Source organism: Schistocerca piceifrons, chromosome 11, assembly GCF_021461385.2.
Source record: "Schistocerca piceifrons isolate TAMUIC-IGC-003096 chromosome 11, iqSchPice1.1, whole genome shotgun sequence".
NCBI lineage: Eukaryota > Metazoa > Arthropoda > Insecta > Orthoptera > Acrididae > Schistocerca > Schistocerca piceifrons.
In genome coordinates, this window is record NC_060148.1 from 108,662,724 (window position 1) to 108,690,326 (window position 27,603).

The 27,603-nt window shown below is 41.6% G+C and overlaps 1 protein-coding gene across 1 annotated transcript; it reads right to left on the reverse strand.

Moving 5' to 3' along the window:
- On the reverse strand, positions 1-27,327 carry LOC124719763 (ankyrin repeat domain-containing protein 2-like). Its single transcript, XM_047244962.1, has 3 exons — positions 27,122-27,327; positions 7,708-7,857; positions 1-487 (listed from the first exon to the last, which is right to left on the reverse strand). Exons 1-3 carry the CDS (start codon positions 27,265-27,267, stop codon positions 1-3), a joined length of 783 nt encoding a protein of 260 aa, XP_047100918.1. The 5' UTR covers positions 27,268-27,327.
- Between the last annotated feature and the right edge of the window lie 276 nt (positions 27,328-27,603).

Consider the following 27,603-nt stretch of genomic DNA (forward strand, 5'->3'; position numbering starts at 1 on the left):
TCAGCTTGATCTTAGGATGTCTATGAGCGACTTGTGGTTGTTCCGCTCGGCTAGGTCCAGCGGCGTGTCCCCACCATAACTCTTGTCTTCCCTGTCGGCCCCTGCCTCTAACAGTGCAGCCGCCGCCTCTGCACGGCCACGCCGTGCTGCATCGTGCAGTGGCGTGCTCCCACTTTGATCCCTGGCGTTGTGGTCGGCAGAGGAAGCTGCCAGCAGCCGCACCACAGCTGCATGGCCTTTCCATGCAGCCAGACGCAGACGCGTGTTCTGCCAGCGGTCCCTGGCGTTAACGCCTGCTCCTACCTCCAGCAGACGGGCCGCCACCTCCCCGTGCCCCATGGCTGCTGCCCAGTGCAGTGCTGTCCGCTTGTTCTCGTCCTTCGCCTCTACGTCCGCCCCCATTGCCAGCAACGTTCGCACTTTGCTCTCTGACCCCTCCTTAGCCGCCGCAATCAGCATCTCGCCCTTCATGTCTCCAGATAGATTTCTGCAACAAAAGGACAATACTAACAAATTTCTTCAAAGACACACGTCTGAGGACGAAACACTATCACAGAAGCAGAACTGTGATGAGTCCCAAGAACTCATCGCCCCAAGAAGGTTACCACAAAACACTGGTGTCCAAAATCAAAGCAACAAACTGCGATATAACTATCCTGTGTCTAATTCACGATGTGATCATGCATACTGTCTACAGATGTCAGCACCATCGTGTTCAACATGGAAGACAGCATTCCAGTCAACAGACAACCAAGCTCACAATGAAGTCAGTGCACCTATGAAATGGGGTAGTGTTTTCCGGGTAGTCCCACATCCACAATCTCTGTAGGCACAGTCACAGACGGTGGAGTATGGTACAGAGAAGACGCATGCCAGGCTCTCTGCAGTGGAGGGCCATAGGAAGAATGGAAGCAGCACAATCACAAACTGAAGTGGCCTGGTGGCTCAATGTGGATCTTACTGTTGTTTCTCAGATGTGGCGACAGTTTGTAGAGACAGAAACTGTATCTCGAAGACGAGGGCAGGATCCAACACGTGTGATACGAGAAAGGGGGGAACCGCTATTCGGCTAAAAGCGCATCACGGTACTGCCTTACTACTGCATGGCAACTGGCATCACACCTTCCAGCATGCACTGGATGTGTTGTATCGAGGCAAACGTTATACAGAAGGCCTCAGCAGAGTAGCCTATATAGAGACCTGTTGTATATGAACCCCTGACACATCTCCACAGAGAGTAATATGTAAAGTCATCAACACGCCAACTGGATGGCCGAACCATGGGCCAATGCTATTTTCACAGGTGAATCCCAGTATGGACTGGAGAGTGATTATCGACAGATTTGCATATGGAGGGAACGTGGAACAGGATTTTGGAGCCCAAACATTGAGGAACAAGCCTGTTATCCAGAAGGATCTTTAATGGTGTGGGCAGCGATTACGTTGACAGCTTGAACACCTCTTCATGACACTGTATGGGTGAATTGGCAAGGGTTAACTCCTGTCAGGTATCGTAACGAGATCTGGGGAACTCATATGCCATTGTTGCGAGGTGCTGTGGCCTCATAGGGATATGCCTTATACAGATCGGGTGATTGACGTTTTCTTGGAAATAGAAGATATTGCACACATGGGAGATCCCAATTTGAATCCCATTGAGCATGTTGCGGATACACTAGGGAGATGGGTTGCATCACATAAGCATCCACAAACAATTCCATAAATCTTGTGAGTTGCTCTGCAGGAAGAATGATATTATTGCCTCCACATGAGAGTGATGTCTTCATTCGCAGCTTGCCCTGTTGTTGTCAGGGTTGTATCAGCCACAGGTGGTCACAAACTATGCTGAGCACATTAAACCAGTAGTCGAATTGAGTGTGCAGTTCTGTTAAGTTGGAAAAAAACGAAGAACATTTTTGTCTACCATAGTGGTCAGTGCTAATAGACAAGCAACACAGCGTGAAATAAATGCAGAAATCGATGTAGAATGTACGACTAACGTATCTGTGAGGACAGTGCGGCTAAATTTGGGATTAATGGGCTGTGGTAACAGATGTCCAATGCTAGTACCTTTACTAACAGTATGGTATCACCTGCAGCTCCTTTCCTGGTCTCATGACCAAAATGGTAGGATCCGAGACAGCTGGAAAAGCTTGGTCTGGTCAGATAAGTCTCGAATTCCGTTGGTGAAAACTGATGGTGGTGTTCGAGTGTGACGTAGACCCCACAAAGCTGTGGACCCTAGTTGACAACAAGGCACTGCGGTTTTGGCTCCATAATGGTGTGCGCTGTGTTTATGTGGAATGGACTGAGTCCTCTGGTCCAACTGAACCAATCGTTGACTGGAAATGGTTATGTTTGGCTACTGCGAGACCATTTTCAGCCATTTTTTGACTCCATTATCTCAAACAACGATATAATGAGCCACAACTGTCCGCAACAGATTTGAGGAACATTGTGGACAACTGGTGTAAATGATTTGGCCATCTGGATCGCGCAACATGAATCCCATAGAAGATTTATGGGACATAATCGACAGGTCAGTTCCTGTACAAAATCCTCCACCAGCAACACATTCACAGTAGTGGGTGGCTCCAGGGACAGCACAGCAAAATATTTTTACAAGGGACTTTAACGACTTCTCGGGTCCCCGCCACGTCGAGTTGTCGTACTAGGCTGGGCACAAGAAGGCCTGACACGATATTAGGAGGTATCCCACGACTCTTGCCACATCACTGAATGTAGCTGTATTCCAGTCTTTCTCTGAACATTTCTATATTTTCTTCTTTCGTTGATCAGTTGCAGTATTTCTTCTGTTACTAAAGGTTTCCCCGAAGTTAGCTTCCCTTTATCTGTGTCGTCTGTCCACCGTCTGTTATTTTACGTTCTAGAGATGTACACTCGTCTTCAACTGGACAGCCTACTGTGTTGTTCCTTACCGCCATATCCACATCGTTGGCAAACTTCAAATACATCTCATCATTTCTCAGTACTGCATGATGATACATCCTTCTACACTGATTCTTCTGGACGATTCTCTTGAACTTCACTCTACTCTTCATAATTATTAGATCTGTATTTACATCTGAGTACACCTTACAGTCCAATATCTGATTTCGAAATCTCTGACCATGATGTAATCCAACAGGACTCTTTCAGTGTCTCTGGGTCTCTTCCAAGAATATTTTTTCGTCACACGATTCCTGAACAGAGTATTCGTAAATACCATCTCACATTGGTTGTACAACTCTATTAGACTTTCATCTCTGTCATCCCAATGCCAATCCCATAGATCCGATAACCCTTTCTGCTTCTCCTTCCCCTGCAACCGCATTTTAATTTCATACTTTCTTTTCTCCTTTTTACTTGTGTCATTGGCATGTGTACCTGAACTGTCGCTGTCTGAATTCGTTTGATGTCTAATCTGGTGAGAGAAACTCTGTCGTTGAGAAGTTCACAGTAGTCCGCTCTCTCCACTATTTTCCTATTCATAACGAACCCTGCTCCCAACATAGCATTTTCTGCTGCTGATGATATACCTCAATGTGTCTTAAGACAAATGCTTAGCCTTTTCCCAGTTCACATCAGTGACCCCCAATGTATCTAGACTGGGCTTTTGCACTTCCGTTTTTAGACTCTCTAGCTTTCCAATTACAATCAAACTTCTGAATTCAAAGCTCCAAGTCATAGAATCTTATCCCACTATAACTTATTCCGTCTCTATTTCATAGTCACTTCCACCATGGCAGACAATTTTAGAGATCCAAAAGGGTAACTTGTCTGGAATCTTTCCACAATGCAGATGGCATCACCACCGTTTTCCTGTTACTGTCATATTTCCTGTGGATGCAAGTTACGTGGTTTTAATTTATTAGATTCCATTGCCTTCTGCATCCTCATGTCATTGATCACTTTTGATTCTCCAGCTTTCTAGGGGCAGTTTCCTACCTGACGGGCAATAGAGTTCCTTGAAGCTCTATCCTTTCCTCCTCCCTCTTTGACCCTTCTATTATTGGTTGCCAGGAAGCTGATAACCTTGGCGATGAGCGCCTGTAGCTCCAAACACACACACACACACACACACACACACACATACACACACACATTCTTTGACCTTTGTCAGAAAGATGGCGACCTCTTAAACTGGATGACTTCTGCTGCCACTGCTCTTAATTTTTTTCAGAGGTTAAACAGCGTCTGTGTTTGAATGTTTTCATTACTAATCAATGGCGCATTCCTAAACCATTGGCATATAACAGAAATACTGTCCCAGCATTTATCTATCTTGTAAAAATGTGATGTAAGTCGTTTAAGAGCTTTTTGAGATTCTTGGTAACAATGTTAAAAAACGTCTTTTTCTTTTGCAGTGGTATATACATTGACGGAAAAATATTGCAGCACGAAGAAGTAGTGTGACAGAAACGAAAGTTGGTACGTGTGTTTCTACATCTGAATGATGATGACTTTCTGTGGCAGTCGCGTCGCTTAAGAGTGGCGCTAGTAGTACCATTATGAGGAAGCAAATCAAGCTTGCTGTAATTACACGCTGTAACGAGCGTGAGCGTTAGTTACCTTTGAGATTGGATGCAGTAAGCTGATGTTAGTCAAAATTTCCTTCGACACGACAGAGACGCCGTTATGAACATCTCACAGAGATTAAACGAAATCTGTAATAGGGCTATGAGAAGCTGGATGTTCCAACCGTGATGCACAAATATTTGACAGGCATGTAGCCACTATGCAGGCCTGCTGGCTGCGGTGATTCCAAGAATATTCCGTCGCAAGAAGACTGGGTTTCAGACAGCCACGTGACACTACTGAGATGGTAGACCATCGTGTTCGGCGTACTGTAATACATCTCCAGCAGCAGTTCGAGCAGCAGTTGGCACCAAGTAACACAATGAAGTATTAAAAATCGGTTACTTCACGGACAGCTCCGAGCCAGATATCTGTAGCGTGTGTTCCACTGATCCCACACCACCACCGTTTGGCACTTCAGTGGTGGCAAACTGAAGGGAATGGTCGAACTCTGTTGTGTTTTCTGATGAAAGCTGGTTCAGCCTCGCTGCCGGTAATGCCCATGTTTTGATTTAGAAGGAGGCCAGTTGGGGGCCTACAACCAACCTATCCGTGTGTTATCACATTGGACCTAAACCTGGAGTCATGGTCTGGGGTGCGATTTTATATGACAGCAGGAACACTCGTGGTTATCCCACACACCTTGAGTGTAAATATCTGTTTCAATCTGCTGATTCGACCCATTCTGGTGCCATTAATGAACAGCATTCCAGGGGGAGTTTTCCAACAGGATAACGCTAGCTGACTTACCGCTGTTGTAGCCCAACATGTTCTATAGAGTGTTGACATGTCTCTTGGCATGCTCAATCATCAGGTCCGTTCCCAGGCGAGCAGATATGGGACATCATCATACAGTAACTCCAGCATCATTCACAAACAGCATTACGGTCCCTGTACTGACCAACCAAGTGCATCTGACATCGAACTCCATTCCACAAACTCTCGTCCGATACTTGTGCAACACAATTCATGCATGTCTGCATGTTTTAATTCGACCTTCTCACAGTGTATGACCATTTCACGTTTCCAGTGGCTTATCTCACACCTACATTGACCTGCGATCTTGCAGTGTTAATCAGTTAAATATGTTACCCTGGCAAATGTATCCTTGATGTTTCACTACTCTGTATTGACAAGTTTTTGGTTTTGTGATTCTTTTCTATCAGTGTAATTATGATTGTAAACTATTTTTGTTTAAAGTAGTTGTCGCTTTTAGTCTTTTAGTCTTTTTATGTTGGACCTTTTATTAGTCACCACAACTGTCTGATGCCCAAGAAAAAAGGAAACCTTCACTGTCTTCGCCCTGTACATTGTTATTCACATCAGTACCATGTTACGCTCGATCTGTTCCCCAGCCTGGTTTTCTTAACTCTCTGTCAACAAACTTTTCACTCCATTATCAAGTATTTTGTTAATATGTTTCATTTCTTGCTCTTTATCTTTTATTTCCGCATGCTGTTGTTTCCCTCTCGATTTTTAGCCAGCTTTCTTAACTTTTTATGTCAGTCTTTTTATGCTGAAGCATTCTTCCCTTTCCATGTCTTGTTTCTAATTCAACCACAATAATTTATTTTCTACTTTGTTTTCTGCCGCTTTTCTACTGAGATTGTACTAATTTCGTGTCCAGTATGTGCAACGTAATTTAAAGACTATCCCTGAAATTGTATTCAGCGTTATTCATTATGCTGCATAATGAGTTTTTCTGGATTATCCACAAAGTATTCTTCCCTGTGCTCTCTATCTTTAGTCTTTCCTGCTACACTTCCTTATCGTCGGTTGTCTTCTTATGTTGAATGGCTGATACTATTTGTGTACGAGAAATTGGGTAAATACCCGTCAGGCTATCTTATTTATATAATTTCACCATACCTTCTCTGTACCTTACTCAGTTTGGCACAGACATTAAATCTAATGACATTGTACATCTGTGGCTGACCATAAAAGGTAATTAAAGCCCGAAATCCTTGAATAACTGGGAGAGATATGTTTTCTTAAGTCACCTGAAACATTGCTTATCCCATTGTCAACGTTAAAATACTGGGTAACCTTCCTTATTTCCCCTTGAATAGGTACAGACTCCTCTATTGTCCAATAACTTGTTGGATTCTACTCTGATTAATTGTAAAAGCATGTTGAATACTCTGAATTGCCACTCTTGGGCCTGTAGAATTCAGCTAGCCACTGAAATGCATTTTGCAACAATATCAGTTCACTATCAGACTATCAGTATTTCACGAAGCGACAGTCAAATATCTGAGGCTACCACTATAGATCAAATATTTCAAAGAAGAAAAATGACGTGATGACGAATTTACGCTGAAGCTGGTCTGCAGTGAATAAAAAGAAAAACTTTTGCAATGTCAGCTGTAAAACTCCCTGAGCCACAGAGGGTATTACAGGTGGCGAGGTATGGCTGCTGTGTACATCTCCACTCAACGATCCCCACGCATTACAATTGACCTGATTTTTATTGATCCAATATGCCTGCGTTAATCAGCAAGATACCGACAGTTTAGTAGAGGCTGATGTTGTCACGAATGATTTCCAAAAACTGCCACTAGAGGTTCTCACATACATCTCTCGTAGTAGGCTAAGACACGGATCTCAACTGGTTCTCCTCCCCCAGTGGTGGAGTTCCCACAGACCCTTGAGAGAATATCTCATTATAGTGTTGGGAGAGTAATCGCGAAAATTCAAGTGACGGTGGGAGTTTCAGAGATTCCTGGTTATTTGGTGGGGCAGCCCAATACTGAATAATATTGAACGTGGTAGCAAGTTAGAAGAAACAAACAAGATCCAGTCTCTGCAAAATTAATTCATAATATAGCAAATCATCGCTGAAAACAGAAATTGCCTCTAACTCGCCAACAAAGCCGCTATCTTTGGGGAAGTATCTTACACAAGTAACTGCATTAAGTGGCTCAGTTGTGTTAGGAATTGAAAATACGTCACGATGCAGACCTGTAGATCCTTGCCTCGTCAAACATCATAATTTATAAAAGAAATAGCTTAATACCAGAACTATAAGATCTGCTTCGTCAAAAACATAAAATAGCAACATTCGATTTCTTCACTTTAACACTGGGCTAACTGCCCAACGCGTAAAGCTGTTGTTGTTACAGAACTCACCGCAGGTGAGAGACGGCAGCGTCATCAGGCTGTGGAGTGGCCTGGGGAGTGGTGGGGGGCGCAGCTGTGGCTGGCCTCCGGCCGTCGTCGCTGTGGCCACTGTGCGGCTGCGGGGAGGGGCCGGTCCTGCTCTCTCCAGCGCCTGGCGTGCTGCGCAGGAGGAACACTGCTTCGAGAAGGGTTTTCACATCGAAACCAGTGGTCAGATTACCACAGGCAATACTGCTGAGGTACTGTCCCCACACAGATAATGGAACACACACTACCAACGACAGTAGTGGGACAACTAAGGCGTTCAGCTAATCACTTCACACATTGCATCTCCTAATTTTCTCATACTTGTAGGCTAGCATACTACACAGTATTTGGTGCAAAACAAAGCACAAATGTAAGGTTCATACTAAGCTCAACAATTATGCTTATGACAACTATTAGTCAACTTAGTTTCAATACACAAAAATATAAATCACAAAGAAATTTGAATGACAGTATCCCTCCAATGCACTTAATGTAGTGCTGTCGTTATGGGATGGTGTTCCTAGCTCGTGTGTTATGGGGGTAGGATGTCAAACCGGCCGACTTGGAGCAGGAGAGACACCAGAGGACATTTTAGTTTCCACAGTCTATACTTTTACAAATAAAATCATAAAACTTCGTGAGAATGTCCAGAAAGGATTCAGTATTCACACTCATAGCAGTGGAACTGCAAAAACATAAAGAAATAATTTTTTTTACATGTGAAATTTCATAATTTTTCCTCTTCCTATCGGCTGCAGCTGTCGCTATAGGTACACCTTTCTTCATAAGTAAGAGAGATCCTTCGATGAATCTTGCACGGCATGCAAACCATGCTTACAGGTACATGAAACTCTAGAATTTATTTAATTTATGAAAAAATGAATGTGCTGTAGCATTTTTAACTTCATCTTTAGAGAAAACTCAAATTTTATAGTCATATTACCTCAATTTTAGCACAGTTTTTAATCGACTTGCAAAATTCTAGAGATTTGCATTAAGGAGTTTGTGTTTATGAGCATACCACGTTTGAAAGTAATAGGATACTTATTATGAATGTTACATGCACCTAAGTTAAGAAATGTCTGTTTTGCGGAAAATGGCCATTAAAGTTTCTGCTTGTATGTGTCATTCCTTTAGAACTGTCCAGCACCATAAGCAAGTTCTTTTCCATTTTCTAAGTCGGTTTTCATTCTTTTCACATTCCTGATTTTATCACCTCCAAAAATAATTTATCTGCTTTCACTACACACTATCTATGGCATACAAAGCTTTGATGCAGTTCACTCCGGTCTTTATTCCCATTTTCTCTAAACATATTTCTTGCTTTGCACACAATCATTAAAACATGAAACCGCGTCATAAACACAAATAGCAACTGCATTTTGTCCAAGAAAAATGGTTTTTGGCAATATTTCCCATACACATTGGTTAAAACTTTCATTTGGTTTTTGGGTACCACCATGAACACATTTCTTCAATAAGTTTTCATTTGCAAGGTCCCTCATATAGGTTTGGTGGCTTCCATTAAAGTCCTGAGCCATTGGTGTCACATTTGTTGCAGCACCCTTTGTTCTGTATTTGTTGCCCTGGTGACTTTGTGTAGGACTGAAGCTGTGCAAAGGGGTTTGGTTTATAATGACTAAAATGTATATTTTTCATACATCATACTATTCAGGAAGATATGCGGTACAAAATAGGCATATCTTTGAAAAATCAATTTTCTAAAATTTTTGACATCCTCCCCTTAGCAGTCACGAATCCGACTGTTGGAGGAAGAATCTGGAGAGATGTGTGCTAAAAATCTTTTTCGGTTGTTTCGTCCCTGTTGTGTGTAAGAATGATACGAAAATAAACCTAGAACACGAATAAATGGGATACAAATTACAAAAGGGGAAATTATATCAGTGATACGATGTTGTGCAAAGTCGTTAGTTCAAGGGATGTTGGTTCCTAAGATTATTGGTGCATTCATATTGCAAATTAATTTGTACTTCTACTTGTACTCTAAACATCACAATACACTTATTTTTTCTCCAAAATGCAAGTAATATATACAGATTGAGTTATCCCACCATCTTTTACACATTACAAACATAGAAATTCTTCTACAGAATAGGAGTTGTCAAAGAGAGACTTTTTCAGTTCATTTTCACATTTCACCTTGCCATCTGTTATACGTTTTATATCACTGGGTAAGCTGCCAAAATTTTTTTAGCAGCTTTGTACACCTCCTTCTGTGCTAAAGACCACCTTAATGTTGATTAATAAATGTCATATTTCTGCTAGTATTGTAATTACGTACCTCATCGTAGCTTTTGAACTGTAGTGGATTATTTACAACAAAATTCATAAGGGAGTAAATATAATGTGAAGCAGTGGTCAGATTACCCTACCCCCAAACAAATGTCTACAAGGTGATCACAGGTAAGCACCACAATCGTTCTTGCAGCACGTTTCTGGGTAGTGACGACCTTCTTTCTTAATGATGAGTTACCTCAGATCAATATTCGATATGACATTACTGAATGTTAATAAGCAAAATATGTAAACTTACTGATTTCTATCTCTTCAAAATTTGCTATGACTAAGTTAAAACGTGGCTAAACTAAATTGTTTTAGGAGTTCCGAAATTTGTGTTTTTTCCAATTTAAATTCTCATCAATATGGACACCAAAGATTTTTGAATTTCCCACTATATGAATTATTTCATCACAATATGTTACACTTATCACTGGTGCAGTACCCCTGGAGGTACAGAACTGAATAATATGTGGCTTTGTGAAATTCAGAGTGGGACCATTCGCAGAAAACCAGTCAATGATACTTTTGAGAACTTTGTTCACCATTTTTCCAATTTCTGCACGCATACTGGGAGTGATTACCATACTGGCATCACCTGAAAAAAGAACTAGTTCTGCTTGTTGTACATTAGACTGTAGATCATTTATATATGTGAGAAACGCTAGTGGACGTAAGATTGAACCTAGGGGAAACCCATACGTGATTTCTCCCCCGTCAGAATTATGTCCCTGGATTCTGTTTGTTGAATCACTACTAAGTACAAATTTTTGCATTCTTTTGGTCAGATATGACATGATCCATTGGTTGGCTATACCATCAATCCCAAAAAACTTCAATTTATCAAGGAGTATACTATGATTTGCACGATCAAATGCTTTGGATAGGTCACAGAAAATACCTACCGGTACTATTTTGTTATGTAATGCTTGTAATATCTGGTGTGTGAACATGTAAACAGCATTCTCAGTAAAGCAACCGTTCTGAAACCCAAATTTTGATTTGCTGAGGACATTATTGTTGCCAAGATGTAATATTCTTTCAGAATACATCTCATTCTCAAAAATTTTGGAAAATGATGTAAGCAGTGATATAGGTCGGTAGTTACTGATGTCTCTCTTATCTGTGAAATAAAAGGTGTTGGCATTCCAATTCAAAACTGAACGCTATTCATTCTGTGAATCCCAAAAAGAGCGAAGACACGGATTGAAACAAGTGTGCTGTTACGAGCAATGTTCCATAATTAATAATTCGCTGTCTGACAGATAAATTGAAGCATACAGGAAACACAGTCAGAGGTCGCTGTGGCCTTTCCGTGACGCGCCGGGAATTCTGCATCAAGAGGATCGAAGATAACAAGAAGAATTCGCTTCAGCAGAGGAGGTTCGATCCGAACCAGTTTTGTCATACAAATATTCATGTGCAATAGCGGTAACAAGAAAAGGATGTATGTAAATTTACAAATGTTGAATACTGAATACATGTATTGAATATTGAAGGTCTGTTTCTATTAGAGCCAGTTAAAGTTCACACAGGATATGTGTACCTTTCTTTTTTTTTTCAATCATTCTTTTAAAATTTTCTTTTTAATTATTTAAACAGCAAATATTTATTAATATTTCCAATATATATCACATTTATAGTCCCCCCGCCACTATTAAATGGCAACCGTGACACGACGGCGCCGAGAGGAACGTGAACAGACCTTTCAATTCTTGAAGAAAAAATTTTTTTTGGTAAATGATCCATTTCAGCCGAAAAAACAAAATTCATGGCAAATACAAAAAATGCACCAAAATACATAGAAAGACAAATAGGTCAAATAGAGCGAGTAAATTAATTTAAATATCTTGGAGAAACTATACAACAGATTGGACTAGAAAAATCTGGAATAGATGTAAGAATTAACAAAATGGAAAGAGCATATAGTTTGACCAAAAATATTTACAACAAGAAATGTATATCTAGAAAAACAAAACTAAAACACTACACCACAGTGGTACAACCAGAATGTTTATATGGATCTGAATGCCTAACAATAAAATACAAGATGGACAAACTAGAGGTACTGGAAAGAAGGATTATTAGAAAAATAATGGGTGCAATGAAAACCGCTGATGGTTGGAAAATACGAAGTAATGAGGAGATCTACAAAAATATAGAGAAAATATCTGCAGTAATGGCCAAACGAAGATTAACTATTTTGGACATCTCCACCGAATGGATGGAAATACCCCAACAAAACAAATACTGCTATATTTCTGGAAGAAGAAATCGACAATAGCATGGATTACAGAAGTAAGAAAAGATCTTGAAAGAAACAACATAAAAGAATCAGAAATAGCAGAAAGAAACCATTTTAAAAACAAAATACTAAATTTGGAAGGCTTTCAAAGCAGAAGAAATAAAAAATCGTGAACAACATGGACAGAAGAAAAGAAGAGACTTCATGGCTATAAAATGAGGGAATCCTGGAAAAATAGGATACAACAACAAAGGAAGAAGAGGAACTGAAGTTGTTAACGTGATCCTAGTAAGTCAATACGGTTGAAAAAAAAATCCATTTTATCGTTACAAAAAACTAATGAGGCCTTTGTTGGATTTTTACATGTCCGTGAGGTTGAAACTATTAACAACTTGAAGGAGCAAATTAAAATGAAATTCTGCCTACGAACGAGATGTGCTGGGAATGCGGATTTCAGCGGTTAAAGTAGGAAGTTGCTACGCTGTATGCTTATATGGCCCCGCTTGGCGCCGTCTCTCTCGCAGTAGATCCTTGTTCCTTCCCATTAGTATTCTTTACGTGAAGTGGATTTCAATATAAAAGACGAAGATAAGTGTAAAGTCAACATTTAATTGAAGGAAAGCGATTCAAACAAAATTTCATGTTTAAAATTATTTTCCTTTCATAATTTTAATAAAAACTGTTCAGAATGGAGTCAAAGGAAATGGCCATTGTTGAAATTCATTACAAAATGCAATATGCCAAGATGGTGGAAATCCGAGCTTGTCAACATTTGAAGGTCACGCACCAACTCGTGAACTGGCCCATTATTAAAAAAATTGTGATACTGGTAATATAACTAATGATGCCGCTCTTATGACGCTCTATGAGCCAATTTCTCAGGTGTCACTGGGAAACATTTTCTCAAATAGTGAATCTGAAGTGCGCAATAGCGAAAATTCCTTTGATTATCTGCTCACGACGTCGCGGACGCAAGCACAGGAAACAGTTCACATAAGCAATGCAAATACCAGTGAGACACACACTCTGCCACAGTTAATGCAACTAATAACACAACAGTTTGCACAGCAAAACCAGGCGTTTAACGATTTCAAGAATATTATTAATCAACAGTTCAGAGAGGTCGGCAAAAATGTACGCACTGAATTATCTGACGAATTATCCGGTAAGTTCACAGAGCTCGGTAAACAACTAAAACAAGAAATAATTACCGGCATGTCCCGCAATATAAATATGTTAACGGAAAAGGTAAGATCCGCAAATTGTAATCGGGAACAACTTGCAGGTGAGTTGAAAAACCTCAGTAAAGCATTTTGTCAAGTTCAGGACACGCAAGCCCATGTGGATACGTCGGTAAAAAATGTGACGAACGTAGTCAGCGAGCTGCAAGACGTAAGCAAATACCTGACTACAGAAATACAAAACTTGAGTCTAATAGCAGATCATTTTAGAGTCAGAATTTTCTAAAAACAGAGAGGTATGCTATGTGTAGATGTAAAGGAAATAACTGAAAAAGCTGAAGCCCGGATGCTGGAAAAGGGCTGCACCCTTGCTGGAAAGGTAGTGTCAGAGTGCAAAACCTGTGTAGGTAATGTAAAATTTGTAAACTTGTGGTAAGATCTTATGGGACCAAACTGCTTAGGTCATGGCTCCGTAAGCTTACACAACGAACTTACTTACGCTACGGACAGCACACTCACCGATGCCCGAGGGAAGATTCGAACCACTGACGGGGGGAGCCGCGCGGACCATGACAAGACGCTTAAGACCGCACGGCTACCCCGCGCGGCCCTTATGTAAATCCTGCAGGGCTCTTTAGAGCTCTAAAAGACGAGGAAAGCGAACTTCTTGCTAAAACAGACTAGGTTGATAGGAAGCAGAGGAAAGGTTGCGAGGCAGTGTTGCTACGGTCATTCCAAAAGCAGCATATGACAGAAAACAAACCTATGCTCTTAGATACCTTCACTGGTTACCAACAATTCAGGATTAGCCCTTAGAAGGGAAGTAGCTAAGGTTGCACAATGCAACAACACTTGCCGGCAGTTGCACCTTTCGAGCAGGCGCAGTTACCACCGATACGCCACAAGCGACCATAAACACGACTGTCACTGACAGCGCGGCGTGTTTGTCAACATTACTTGCAGATGGGGGATTACTTTCGCATCGACTATTCCCGATGTTTGCGTATGAATGGAGAAGAACACACCCTGTGGTCTTTATCAGAGCATTTCGAAATGTTTTACCTCGTACCTTGACCGAAGCCCAGAAAATTAGAATTGTTGTTAAACACACAGAGTGACGTTCTGCTGCGAGCTACGGACATATCGGAACGTTGTCACTATTATGAACAGAATGAGACGGCATCTCTGGATAAGTATTGGTCTGAGGCCGTACAAGAGAGGCTCAGACGTGAAGTATTGAACCCAGTTCCGTTCAATAGCAAGTATGGAAGCTTACGAGGATATTTTGAAAAATATTTGAATAAAACCAGGCCTGGACGAACCCGGTATCTCAAGCAGACGTGCTGAAAATTTTAAGGAGTCGTCTTCCTGCCCACGTTAGAGAAAAACTCATTAACATTCCGGAACACGACACCGAATACTTTCTATCTGTATTGGACTGAATAGATTTCATAAACGAAGAGAGATCAGTACAAGCCATGCCTGTTAATACACCGATAGCGCCACAGAGATTTACGGACCAATATGTAAATAACGGATTCGTTCATCAAAACGGGTGGCAATCTAACACCACGCATATGTAACACAATGGTAACGATAATCAGAACGGCAATGGAGATAGCCGTAAATTTAAAGGCGGATATAAGAGAAATGGGCAAAAATTTAGCTAAAACAACTACAAAGGGTGAGTAGCGTACGGCCAGGCTGTACAATATGTACAGATACAAGCCACCGGCAGCAGTCAGCCGATCGTTGGCAAACGCAAAACGATGCGAGACAAACAAATAACCCACAGACAGTGGAATGCCGACAGAAAAGTAGCGCACATATGCTGAATAACGCGCAGAGGCAGAGAGATTTCAGTCGAAAGCCTCACAGGACACTAAGTGGCATAGTCAAACACCAACAGTCCACACAGTGCAAGGTACGCCTAACTCAGAGGCCGATGCCCATGAGACGCCAGAAAACTTGAACCAGTCACGGTAGGCCCCCGTTCCGTGACCTTGGAGGAGAGTGGGGCACATGTTTGATCTACATTGCCTTATAAGGTTACTTTGAATAAAGAGGTTTAGGGTAGCATGCACAGCACAAAGAACAGAGCGTGCTTGCCCTAGCTGCCAACAGCACATGTCACTGTGTCTGTCTCTGATCTGAGCAGCCCATCATTGTGTCCGTCACTAGAACGGAACCTGCAGCGGCCACAGCTAATGTTCGTCTTTCTTCAAACACTTGATGGGCTAACGTAAATAACAGCTTACTGTACACATGCAATTTAATACAAATGACGACTGCAAATAAGACCAAAATAATTCACAAAGCTATGAACGTCTTGGCTATTTCAGGATTTTTGGAGGCTAACTTACGTGCTGACATACTCAGTTTAGTACGGTGATTTTATGAAACTCTTATGAGAATTTTACGAAAGCAACGTGAGCCATCAGAATATGCTATTGCTAATTTCAGTGTCTGTGTTTAAGAGCCTACTATGCAATGTCCTTCAGACATGCATGCATGTCTGGAAAAACAGATGCTGCTGTGATCTACAGCTGTGTAAAATACAGGAAACTTATTCACAATGGCGAATACGTCACTCCAACTGTACGGTTTACTGTTGACGTATGAAACTTGATATCAGACCTGGACTGGAATCAGAATTTCCCACTGTGCACGAGTGGTCGCCGTAACCACTTTGTCTATGCGAGCGTGCTTCAGTGACCGACCCAAAACTCGACACATCACCGTGAGTTTCCATGTCTTGCTGTAGAACAGTCACTGTAACACTCACACAGGAAGAAACACACTTATTGTTGTCGCGGCCTTTGCCTGGGCATGTGAATACTACTTACAGTGCCTGTGTTTAAAAACCTTCTATAGCGTGTCCTTCAGACAAGGATTCATGTCTGAAGCAACAGACGAAATGTGTTCAAGTTGAGAATACGATCACATTACAGCTCTATAATTTATTGGTGACGTATGAATATTTGTGCCAGACTGGGATCCCAACATGAATATCCCACTTCATGCGAGCAGTCGCCTTAACGGCCTCTGCTATTCGAGCATACTTCCAGGTTCCGGGTTCGAGTCTCAGTCTGGAAGAAGTTTTACTATGACGCAAATATATAGGATGAATCAATTAAAACTTCGACTGAAAAAAATGGCGGATATTGGAAGTGCTATTCATGTGCTGCTCTCATACAGTGGATTGGAACTGCGGGACTCGTATTGTTAGCCAAACAAAAGAATGTATTAGTAACTAGGGAGTGTATTATTAGTGATAAATTACACTTTTCGAAATAGATCAACGTCTTTTGACATTAACAAATTAGAAGTAGAACAAATCAGATGTCACTGGTGTTTGTTGAGGATTATGGTGCGAGTCGTTTTCGAGATATAATATTCTGAAAAGTTTCGACACTGACATTTATTTGTGATATTCAACCTGCTTCGTTGCTAGGTACAATGTTGTTAAGTTTGCTTACAGAGTGCTTGTGTGTGTACCTTGAGTGCATTTCGAGTTGCTATTCAGGTAGTGTCTGAGAATCCAAGCAGTAGGTCGTGAGTGAATAACGGGATTTACCAATGCAGATAATGACGGCATCTGTATGACGTATGGAGAGTGTAGGAAGAATGCATTTCTCTCTCGTACAGTGTATGTGGAGAGATATCCCAATAAACATCAGCCACCTCAGCAATTAGGGCCAAGGCCCTTGCCGTAGTGGTAAAACCGGTTCTGGTCATATCACCGAAGATAAAAGCTATCGAGCTGGGCTAGCACTTGGATGGGTGACCATGCAGTCTGCCTAAAGCTGTTGGCAAGCGGGGTGCACTCAACCCTTGTGAGGCAAACTGAGGAGCTACTTGATTGATAACTAGCGACTCTGGTCTCGGAAACTGACATACGGCCAGGGAGTGTGGTGTGCTGACCACATACCTCTCCATATCCGCATCCAGTAACGCCTATGGGATGAGGATGACACGGCGGCCGGTCGGTACCGTTGGGCTTTCGTGGCCTGTTCGAAAGGAATTTAATTTGCATCTTAGCAATTATTTATCAACCTCCAAGTTCATTAACCTGAAAGAGGTAATGTAACACATAGACAACGTAACAGAAAGAAAAAAGTGACGACAGAAGAGGGGCAATTTAATGTGCTTCCTGATGTTCCAGTTGATCCGCGCGTTAGCTGCCGTGTAATCGCATGAGGACATGGCACGGGTCAGGCAATTGTCGTACGTATTGTCCCTCGCCATATGTTCCATCACCATCACATCTCTCTCTCCATCAAGAACTGCATGGAAACTATTATGACAAACGTGTTACCTTCTATACATGGGCCTTAAGACAGAATACTCCAGGTGTATTCAGTGATGAAGCCACAGTTAATAAACATGGCCAAGTAAATCATCGACACATACCCTGTGGTCCGTTGACAATCGCTGTCGGCTTCGTCAGATGGAGCGTCAGCGTCCATGGAACGTAAACATACAGTGGGATATTGAACTGCCGGTTCACAGGTCCGTTTTTAATGTACGCCAGTCTGAACGCGAACAAGTATCACAGCTGCCATCATCCATGGATGCTCTACTCTTCATCTGCAGACTAGGAGGAACCTGTGGTACCAACATGATGACTGTTCAACCAATAGCGCACGAAGTACTGCAGTATATCTTCACGAATTCTTTCCAAAACCCGGATTGGACGCTGAGGACATGTACCTTGGCTGTCCCAATCCCAAGATTTTACGCCTGTAGACATTTTTCTGTGTGGAAAGCAGAAAGTCTCTGTCTACAGGGACATACAGACTACAGTCGATGATATGCAGCGACGTATTACTGCAGCCTTCTAGGACATCTCCGCTGAAATGCTAGCTTGTATGGAAATGTCGTTGAAACCAGACCGGAACTGTGTTTTGCCGTTGCTGGTGCTGCTTTTGAACCTAACCTGTGATGGTCAACTGCCTCGTTGCTGGACAGAATCCACATAACTCTTGTATGCACTTCTACTTTTCTTTATTGTGTGCTACCACAGACACTATGATCTGCAGATTGAGAAGAATGAGTAAATGAAATTAAAAAGGAGATTTTATCCTAGGTTCAGAGCCAAATAAGCCACTGGGAGAACTTGAAAACAACACAGCATGCGGTGTAGATGACGTTCCGGCGGAAATCTTAAAGAGTTTAAAAGAAACAGGCAAAAATGAGTTGACCTCTCTCTGCAACTACATCTACGACAAATGTGAATGGGCAGAAGACTTTCTCGTAAGTATAATAGTCCCAATCGCAAAGACTAATTATCCTAAAAAGTGTAAAGACCACGGGACAATCAGCCTCATACCGAAGGTAGCAAAAGTAGTTCTTCGGATTCTGAATAGGAGGCTATATGGAACACGGCAAGAAACACTTGGTGAAGAACACTATGGTTTCGTAAGGGGAAAGGCGAACACGAGATGCCATTGGGGTTCTAAGAACCATCGGCGAAAGATACTTAGAAAAGAGCATAGAAGTGTATGCTGTCTTCATAAACCTTGAAAAGACATTTGATAGAGTGCAGTTCGATAAGCTGTTAGGTCTTTAGAAAAAGAAGGGAGTAAAGTGGCATGTGAAAAGACTGATGGCAAATCTGTACCTGGATCAGAAAGCTCGGGTACGAATAGGTAATGAGATGTCTGGAGGCAACAGGATTGGGAGAGTTGTTAGACAGGGCTGTTGTCTCTCGCCGATCTTATTTAACATCTTTCAGAAGGAAGTACTGGAAAGCTGACAAGAGGCGTCAGGATAGGTCGACAAAATATTGAATGTATAAGATTTGCAGCCCCCCCATGAACCATAGACCTTGCCGTAGGTGGGGAGGCTTGCGTGCCTCAGCGATACAGATGGCCGTACCGTAGGTACAACCACAACGGAGGGGTATCTGTTGAGAGGCCAGACAAACGTGTGGTTCCTGAAGAGGGGCAGCAGCCTTTTTAGTTGCAAGGGCAACAGCCTGGATGATTGACTGATCTGGCCTTGTAAAAATAACCAAATCGGCCTTGCTGTGCTGGTACTGCGAACAGCTGAAATCAAGGGGAAACTACGGCCGTAATTTTTCCCGAGGGCATGCAGCTTTACTGTATGATTAAATGATGATGGCGTCCTCTTGGGTAAAATATTCTGGAGGTAATATAGTCCCCCATTTGGATCTCCGGGCGGGGACTACTCAAGAGGATGTCGTTATCAGGAGAAAGAAAACTGGCGTTCTACGTGTAACGTTCCCTGGCAAACTCACACATTAACAAACTGAAATTTATTTGTACCATATACGCCACTCTGAGCAATTTGTATATAATGTAATTATTTAACAAAAAATATTATTGAATTTTGCGTAAAAGACATTTGTTATTATTGTAATATTTTTTGTAGTAATATTCTCTCTGTATTTAGGATGGTAATATTTCTATATTAAATATGTAATTGCGAAATGTGTCAATATCTGAGATAACAGAGATGTGAAATTCAGCCAGAGGGAAATAATGTCGTGAAATTACAAAGAAATGTTAATAGTCAGCAATACTATAAAAGCACAATGCACTATGTATTCTTTGGTCTTCCTCGTTTAGAGCTGAAAGCGGTAGGAAGCTGTATCGATGTATTTGGTGATTGAGTAGACGTCATTTGTCTGTATCTAGATTTAGCCGCCATTGAAGGAGAAATTACGAACTAATGTGAGTTGAATTATTGCTTGATCTAAATATATCAGAATTTACAAAAAGTGTGTATTATTAATGTAAATTAGCTTGCCCATGTCATCTATAATATTTCTTTAAAGAGTTTTCAGCCTTTTTTTAGCGGTGTTGCTGGGCTCTGCCGCGACCGATCGATTTGCAGCGGCGGCACATTTAAAAAATTGTTCCGCTAAAGGAAAAATCAACCAAACCCGTAAATCGGGAACAGATAGATAAACATTAACAGTGAACTAAGAGAATGTTCTTCTTTTACAGCGATCCAGAGACTGACTGAGATTTAAAAAAAAAAATAGTTATACATTTGTACATTCTTAGACGGATAGTTAACATTGAAATTTAACAATTTTGGTTTTTTCAAATAACTTTAATGTATAGCGAAGTAGGTTTGATCGGTGATAATTAAATGTTGGCTTGGTAATAATTAACCATTTTCTGCTAATAGTGATAATCTTGTGTTCAAAAGCTAACGCCGGGAAAGAATTCAGTAAAAGTATTGAACAAAAAAAAAAATCCACTGCATTTTAAAAAATGTGTGCCAAGGCCGAATGATGTAAAGAATTTAATTTTCAACCAAATATTCTTAATCAGTTAATATGAGTTCACGTAATTTGTAAATGTACGTAATTCTTTTGAAAGTGAAAATTTTTATTACCACACGTAAATAAGAGAGAGGTTCTACAACAAAGTTCGCACGCAAAGAAAGTAAGGTAAAGAAAATTAACTTAAAAGCAAATAAAATTCTTTAACGAAATTATACACAGCAATTTCGTTAAATACGGATCGGAGCGTGGAATGTCAGACCCCTTAATCGGGCAGGTAGGTTAGAAAATTTAAAAAGGGAAATGGATAGGTTAAAGTTAGATATAGTGGGAATTACTGAAGTTCGGTGGCAGGAGGAACAAGACTTCTGGTCAGGTGACTACAGGGTTATAAACACAAAGTCAAATAGGGGTAATGCAGGAGTAGCTTTAATAATGAATAGGAAAATAGGAATGCGGGTAAGCTACTACAAACAGCATAGTGAACGCATTATTGTGGCCAAGATAGATACGAAGCCCACACCTACTACAGTAGTATAAGTTTATATGCCAACTAGCTCTGCAGATGGCGAAGAAATTGAAGAAATGTATGATGAAATAAAAGAAATTATTCAGATAGTGAAGGGAGACGAAAATTTAATAGTCATGGGTGACTGGAATTCGAGTGTAGGAAAAGGGAGAGAAGGAAACGTAGTAGGTGAATATGGATTGTGGGTAAGAAATGAAAGAGGAAGCCGGCTGGTAGAATTTTGCACAGAGCACAACTTAATCATAGCTAACACTTGGTTTAAGAATCATGATAGAAGGTTGTATACGTGGAAGAACCCTGGAGATACTAAAGGGTATCGGACAGATTGTATAATGGTAAGACAGACATTTAGGTTTTAAATTGTAAGACATTTCCAGGGGCAGATGTGGACTCTGATCACAATCTATTGGTTATGACCTGTAGATTAAAACTGAAGAAACTGCAAAAAGGTGGGAATTTAAGGAGATGGGACCTGGATAAACTGAAAGAACCAGAGGTTGTACAGAGTTTCAGGGAGAGCATAAGGGAACAATTCACAGGAATGGGGGAAAAAAATACAGTAGAAGAAGAATGGGTAGCTCTGAGGGATGAAGTAGTGAAGGCAGCAGAGGATCAAGTAGGTAAAAAGACGAGGGCTAGTAGAAATCCTTGGGTAACAGAAGAAATATTGAATTTAATTGATGAAAGGAGAAAATATAAAAATGCAGTAAATGAAGCAGGCAAAAAGGAATACAAACGTCTCAAAAATGAGATAGACAGGAAGTGCAAAATCGCTAAGCAGGGCTGGCTAGAGGACAAATGTAAGGATGTAGAGGCTTATCTTACTAGGGGTAAGATAGATACTGCCTACAGGAAAATTAAAGAGACCTTTGGAGATAAGAGAACCACTTGTATGAACATCAAGAGCTCAGATGGAAACCCAGTTCTAAGCAAAGAAGGGAAAGCAGAAAGGTGGAAGGAGTATATAGAGGGTCTATACAAGGGCGATGTACTTGGGGACAATATTATGGAAATGGAAGAGGATGTAGATGAAGATGAAATGGGAGATACGATACTGCATGAAGAGTTTGACAGAGTACTGAAAGACCTGAGTCGAAACAAGGCCCCCGGAGTAGACAACATTCCATTGGAACTACTGACGGCCTTGGGAGAGCCAGTCCTGACAAAACCCTACCATCTGGTGAGCAAGATGTATGAAACAGGTGAAATACCCTCAGACTTCAAGAAGAATATAATAATTCCAATCCCAAAGAAAGCAGGTGTTGACAGATGTGAAAATTACCGAACAATCAGATTAATAAGCCACAGCTTCAAAATACTAACACGAATTCCTTGCAGAAGAATGGAAAAACTAGTAGAAGCCGACCTCGGGGAAGATCAGTTTGGATTCCGTAGAAATACTGGAACACGTGAGGCAATACTGACCTTACGACTTATCTTAGAAGAAAGATTAAGGAAAGGCAAACCTACGTTTTTAGCATTTGTAGACTTAGAGAAAGCTTTTGACAATGTTGACTGGAATACTCTCTTTCAAATTCTAAAGGTGGCAGGGGTAAAATACAGGGAGCGAAAGGCTATTTACAATTTGTACAGAAACCAGATGGCAGTTATAAGAGTCGAGGGACATGAAAGGGAAGCAGTGGTTGGGAAGAGAGTAAGACAGGGTTGTAGCCTCTCCCCGATGTTATTCAATCTGTATATTGAGCAAGCAATAAAGGAAACAAAAGAAAAATTCGGAGTAGGTATTAAAATCCGCGGAGAAGAAATAAAAACTTTGAGGTTCGCTGATGACATTGTAATTCTGTCAGAGACAGCAAAGGACTTGGAAGAGCAGTTGAACGGAATGGATGGTGTCTTGAAGGGAGGATATAAGATGAACATGAACAAAAGCAAAACGAGGATAATGGAATCTAGTCGAATTAAGTCAGGTGATGTTGAGGGTATTAGATTAGGAAATGAGACAATGTAGTAAAGGAGTTTTGCTATTTGGGGAGCAAAATAACTGATGATGGTCGAAGTAGAGAGGATATAAAATGTAGACTGGCAATGGCAAGGAAAGCGTTTCTGAAGAAGAGAAATTTGTTACATCGAGTATGGATTTAAGTGTCAGGAAGTCGTTTCTGAAAGTATTTGTATGGAGTGTAGCCATGTATGGAAGTGAAACCTGGACGGTAAATAGTTTGGACAAGAAGAGAATAGAAGTTTTCGAAATGTGGTGCTTCAGAAGAATGCTGAAGATTAGATGGGTAGATCACATAACTAATGAGGAAGTATTGAATAGGATTGGGACGTGTTCTGAGGCATCAAGGGATCGCCAATTTAGTATTGAAGGGCAGCGAGGAGGGTAAAAATCGTAGGGGGAGACCAAGAGATGAATACACTAAGCAGATTCAGAAGGATGTAGGTTGCAGTAGGTACTGGGAGATGGAGAAGCTTGCTCAGGATAGAGTAGCATGGAGAGCTGCATCAAACCAGTCTCAGGACTGAAGACCACAACAACAACAACAACAAAGATTTGCAGATGACATGGCGATCCTCGCAAAAAATCAAGAGAAGCTGACTCAAGTGCTAAATGACCTGAATGAAGTCTTTGTAGTATATGGTATGACAATTAATAAAAAGAAAACCAAAAGCATTGCCATACGCCTAAAGAAAAGAAAAGTAAAAATTAATTTTGAGTCAGAAATCATAGAACAGGTAAGAGCATTCAAGTATTTGAGAACTTGGATTAAAGAAGATACGGACTGATAACAAGATATCAAAGTGAGAATGGCTCTGGCGGAAGAGGCATTTCAAAAGCAGAGAAGACTCTTAACTACTTGTTTAAACAAGGAATTATGGAAGCGACTGGTTAAGTGCTTAATATGGAACATGGCCTTGTATGGAGCAGAAACGTGGACTTTGATAATGCAGAATGAGAAGAGAATTAAAGCTTGTGAAATGTGGATATGGCGTGGAACGAAGATCAGCTGGACTGATAAAGTTAGGAATTACTCAGATATACTAAGGAGAGTTGGAGAAGAAAGGAGGATGCTGCTAGCGACGAAGAACAGGAAACTAAACTGGATAGGCCACAATCTAAGAAGAGATTGCCTTCTAGTAGAGACAACTGAACGTTTCCTTCTGGGAAAGACAAGGAAGGGCAGAAGAAGGTTTCAGATGCCGAATGATGTCTGCAGGCCACAAGGTGGGTACCAAAGAATGAAGAGAAACGCAGCAGACAGAGAAGCATGGAGGGCTAGGCAGTTAAAACCTGCTGCAAGGCAGACAACCCAATGATGATGATGATGATGATGATGATGATGATGATGACCACAGGTACAAGTTTTGGCGTGAGGACTTTTCAAAATACGATATGTCGTAATTGAGTCACATAGAATCCTGCGCAAACAGCATCGACATTCTAATTTACCTTACTTTTTGTTGATTAGTATCACTGGCATTGTTCCTTTTAAGGAATTGAATGTTTTCACCAAGAAAACACATTCTATGTATTATTACAATCTATTGATAAGTGAATAACACGAGTCCCTCACTATTAATCAATTTTGTGAAACCGCACATCAATTATGCTTTCTGTTTTTACATCATTTGCAAGTTTCCAGTGATTCACCCTATATTGTATACTTGGCGTGTCATTGTAATAGCAGTTGCGAATGCATTTCTTGTACCTGATACAGCTGTCGGTCATGGCAGTGTGTGTTCCCTCAGATATGCATGCATGTATGGAGGATATTCCATAACAAATAAAGACACTGGAAAATTTTTACATGTCTAGGAAAGACCATGATAATAATAAGTAAGTCTCTTTCTGAGTGAGAATCAAAGCATTTGTGCAAATGCGGGATGTGGACACATGGTGAAGTTTGGAGGTCTGGAAGCGTGCTTGGATAGCTGAAGTGGTTGAGGCAAGCTGTCCCATAAAGTGGCAAGACTAAGCTCGAGCTCCACTGCAACACAAATTCTGATATGTTGTCAGAGAACTGTACAGCTGGAGTCTCATCCTACTTGCAGCTGTAAATACATTACTTACACGATGTGATCAAAAGTATCCAGACACCCTCCAAAACCATGAGTTTTTCGTATCAGGTGCACTGTGCTGCCAAATACTCTATATAAGTGACCTCAGTAGTCATTAGACATCGTGAGATAGTAGAATGGGGTGCTATGCGGAACTGACGGACTTCGAATATGGTCAGGTGATTGGGTGTCACTTGTGTCATACGTCTGTACCAAAGATTTCCACACTCTTAAACATAACTAGGTCCACTATTTCCGATGCGATACGTGAAGGGACATATACAGCACAAAACGTTCAGGTCAACCTCGTCTCTTGACAGACAGAGACTGCCGACAGTTGAAGAGGATGGTAATGTGTAATAGGCAGACATCTATCCAGACCATCACACAGTTATTCCAAACTGCATCAGGATCCATTGCAAGTACTATGACAGTTATGTGGGAGGTTTGAAAACTTGAATTTCATGGTCGAGCAGCTACTCATAAGCCACACATCACGCTGGTTAATGCCGAACCACGCCTCGCTTAGTGTAAGGAGCATAAACGTTGGACCATTGAACGGTGGAAGAAACGTTGTGTGGTGTGACGAATCACGGCACACAATGTGGCAACCCTATGGCAGGGAGTGGCTATGGTGAATGCCCAGTGAACGTCATCTGCCAGTGTGTGTCGGGCCAACAGTAGAATTCGGAGGCGGTGGTGTTATGATGTCGTCGTGTTTTTCGTGGAGGGTTCTTGCACCCCTTGTTCTTTTGCGTGGCAATATCACACCACACTCCCATATTCATGTTTTAAGAACCTTTGCCACTGTTGAAGAGCAATTCAGGGATGGCGATTGTATCTTTCAACACGATCGAGCACCTGCTCACAATCCACGAGCTGTTTCAGGCTGGTTAGACGAGAATAACGTCTTTGTAATCGACTGGCTTGCACAGAGTCCTGACCTGAATGCTATAGAACACCTTTGGGATGTTTTGGAACGCCGTGAACTCCGTGGAAAATGGGCCCAAAGCAACCTTCCAGCAGCTGTTATGAAGGCTGAGGATGGGCCAACACCATATTGAATTCCTGCATTACCGATAGAGGGCGCCACGAACTTGTTTGTCATTTTCAGCCAGGTGTATAGATACTTTTCATCACATAGCGTATACAAGAAACTAGATATTGTAAGTAGGCTGTTTAGGTTTTTATATTGGTAACGCCACGTAGCGCTCTGTATGAAAATCACTGGCTGTGCTGTGTGCAGTCTGTGGCTAGTTTGGATTGTCGTCTGCCATTGTACTGTTGGGCAGTTGGCTGTTAACAGCGCGTAGCGTTGCGCAGTTGGAGGTGAGCCGCCAGCAGTGGTGGATGTGGGGAGAGAGATGGCGGAGTTTTGAAATTTGTAATACTGGATATCATGAACTGCTATATACATTATGACTTTTGAACACTATTGAGGTAAATACGTTGTTTGTTCTCTATCAAAATCTTTCATTTGCTAACTATGCCTATCAGTAGTTAGTGCCTTCAGTAGTCTGAATCTTTTATTTAACTGGCAGTAGTGGCGCTCGCTGTATTGCAGTAGTTCGAGTAACGAACATTTTTGTGAGGTGAGTGATTTGTGAAAGGTATAGGTTAAAGTTAGTCAGGGCTATTCTTTTGTAGGGATTTTTGAAAGTCAGATTGCGTTGCGCTAAAAAAATATTGTGTGTCAGTTTGAGCACAGTCATGTATAATTTTTCTAAGGGGACATTTCAATATCAATAGTAGTGTATTTTACGACGCAGGCACATCTAATTACACTTAGTGGTGGACATTGTAGGCTTGTCAGTACGCACACTTAGAGCTGTGTAACATAGATGAGTAGCTTGTCTCATACTTACCTGGTGTCTGTCGGTGTCTCTGCAATCAGGTGAACCAACTCCATAAAAGTTTGTGGGTCGTTGACTACAGCCTCATCCCAGCCCTGCGTCGCCATCACACTGAGCAAGTGGGCCTTTATGAAGGCGACGGCAGCCTGCTTCAGCATGTTAGCGGAGTGCCTAATCGCGAGAACACCTGCGGCTGATGCAGTCTCGACAGACAGCTGTGCGGCCACCTGTTGTTCGCACTGCACCTTCAGTACTGACAAGCCGTATTGGTCAGCGGCGACCAACAGCTGTGGCGCCATGCTGGGCAGCTGTGGGGGCTGGAGGGTGTAGAGGTGTTCCAGCACCTGGCGCAGCACAGGGCCCTCTATGTCGGACAGTGCGAGCTGGCTGCTGCTGGCCTCTAAGGTGAGACGACGGAGCATGCCCGCAAACACGGCGCTCCTGGCGGCCAAGACAGCCCTGTGAGCCACCAGCTGCGTATTGCCCCCGGCCAG

Bases quoted from the DNA above. Each gene is read 5' to 3' on its own strand.
- LOC124719763 (XM_047244962.1), bottom strand. From the start codon at position 27,267: ATGCTGAAGCAGGCTGCCGTCGCCTTCATAAAGGCCCACTTGCTCAGT. The intron at 7,858-27,121 runs GTAAGTATGAGA...CCTCCTGCGCAG, and splicing joins GAGACACCGACAGACACCAG to CACGCCAGGCGCTGGAGAGA. The intron at 488-7,707 runs GTGAGTTCTGTA...CTTTTGTTGCAG, and splicing joins GCTGCCGTCTCTCACCTGCG to AAATCTATCTGGAGACATGA.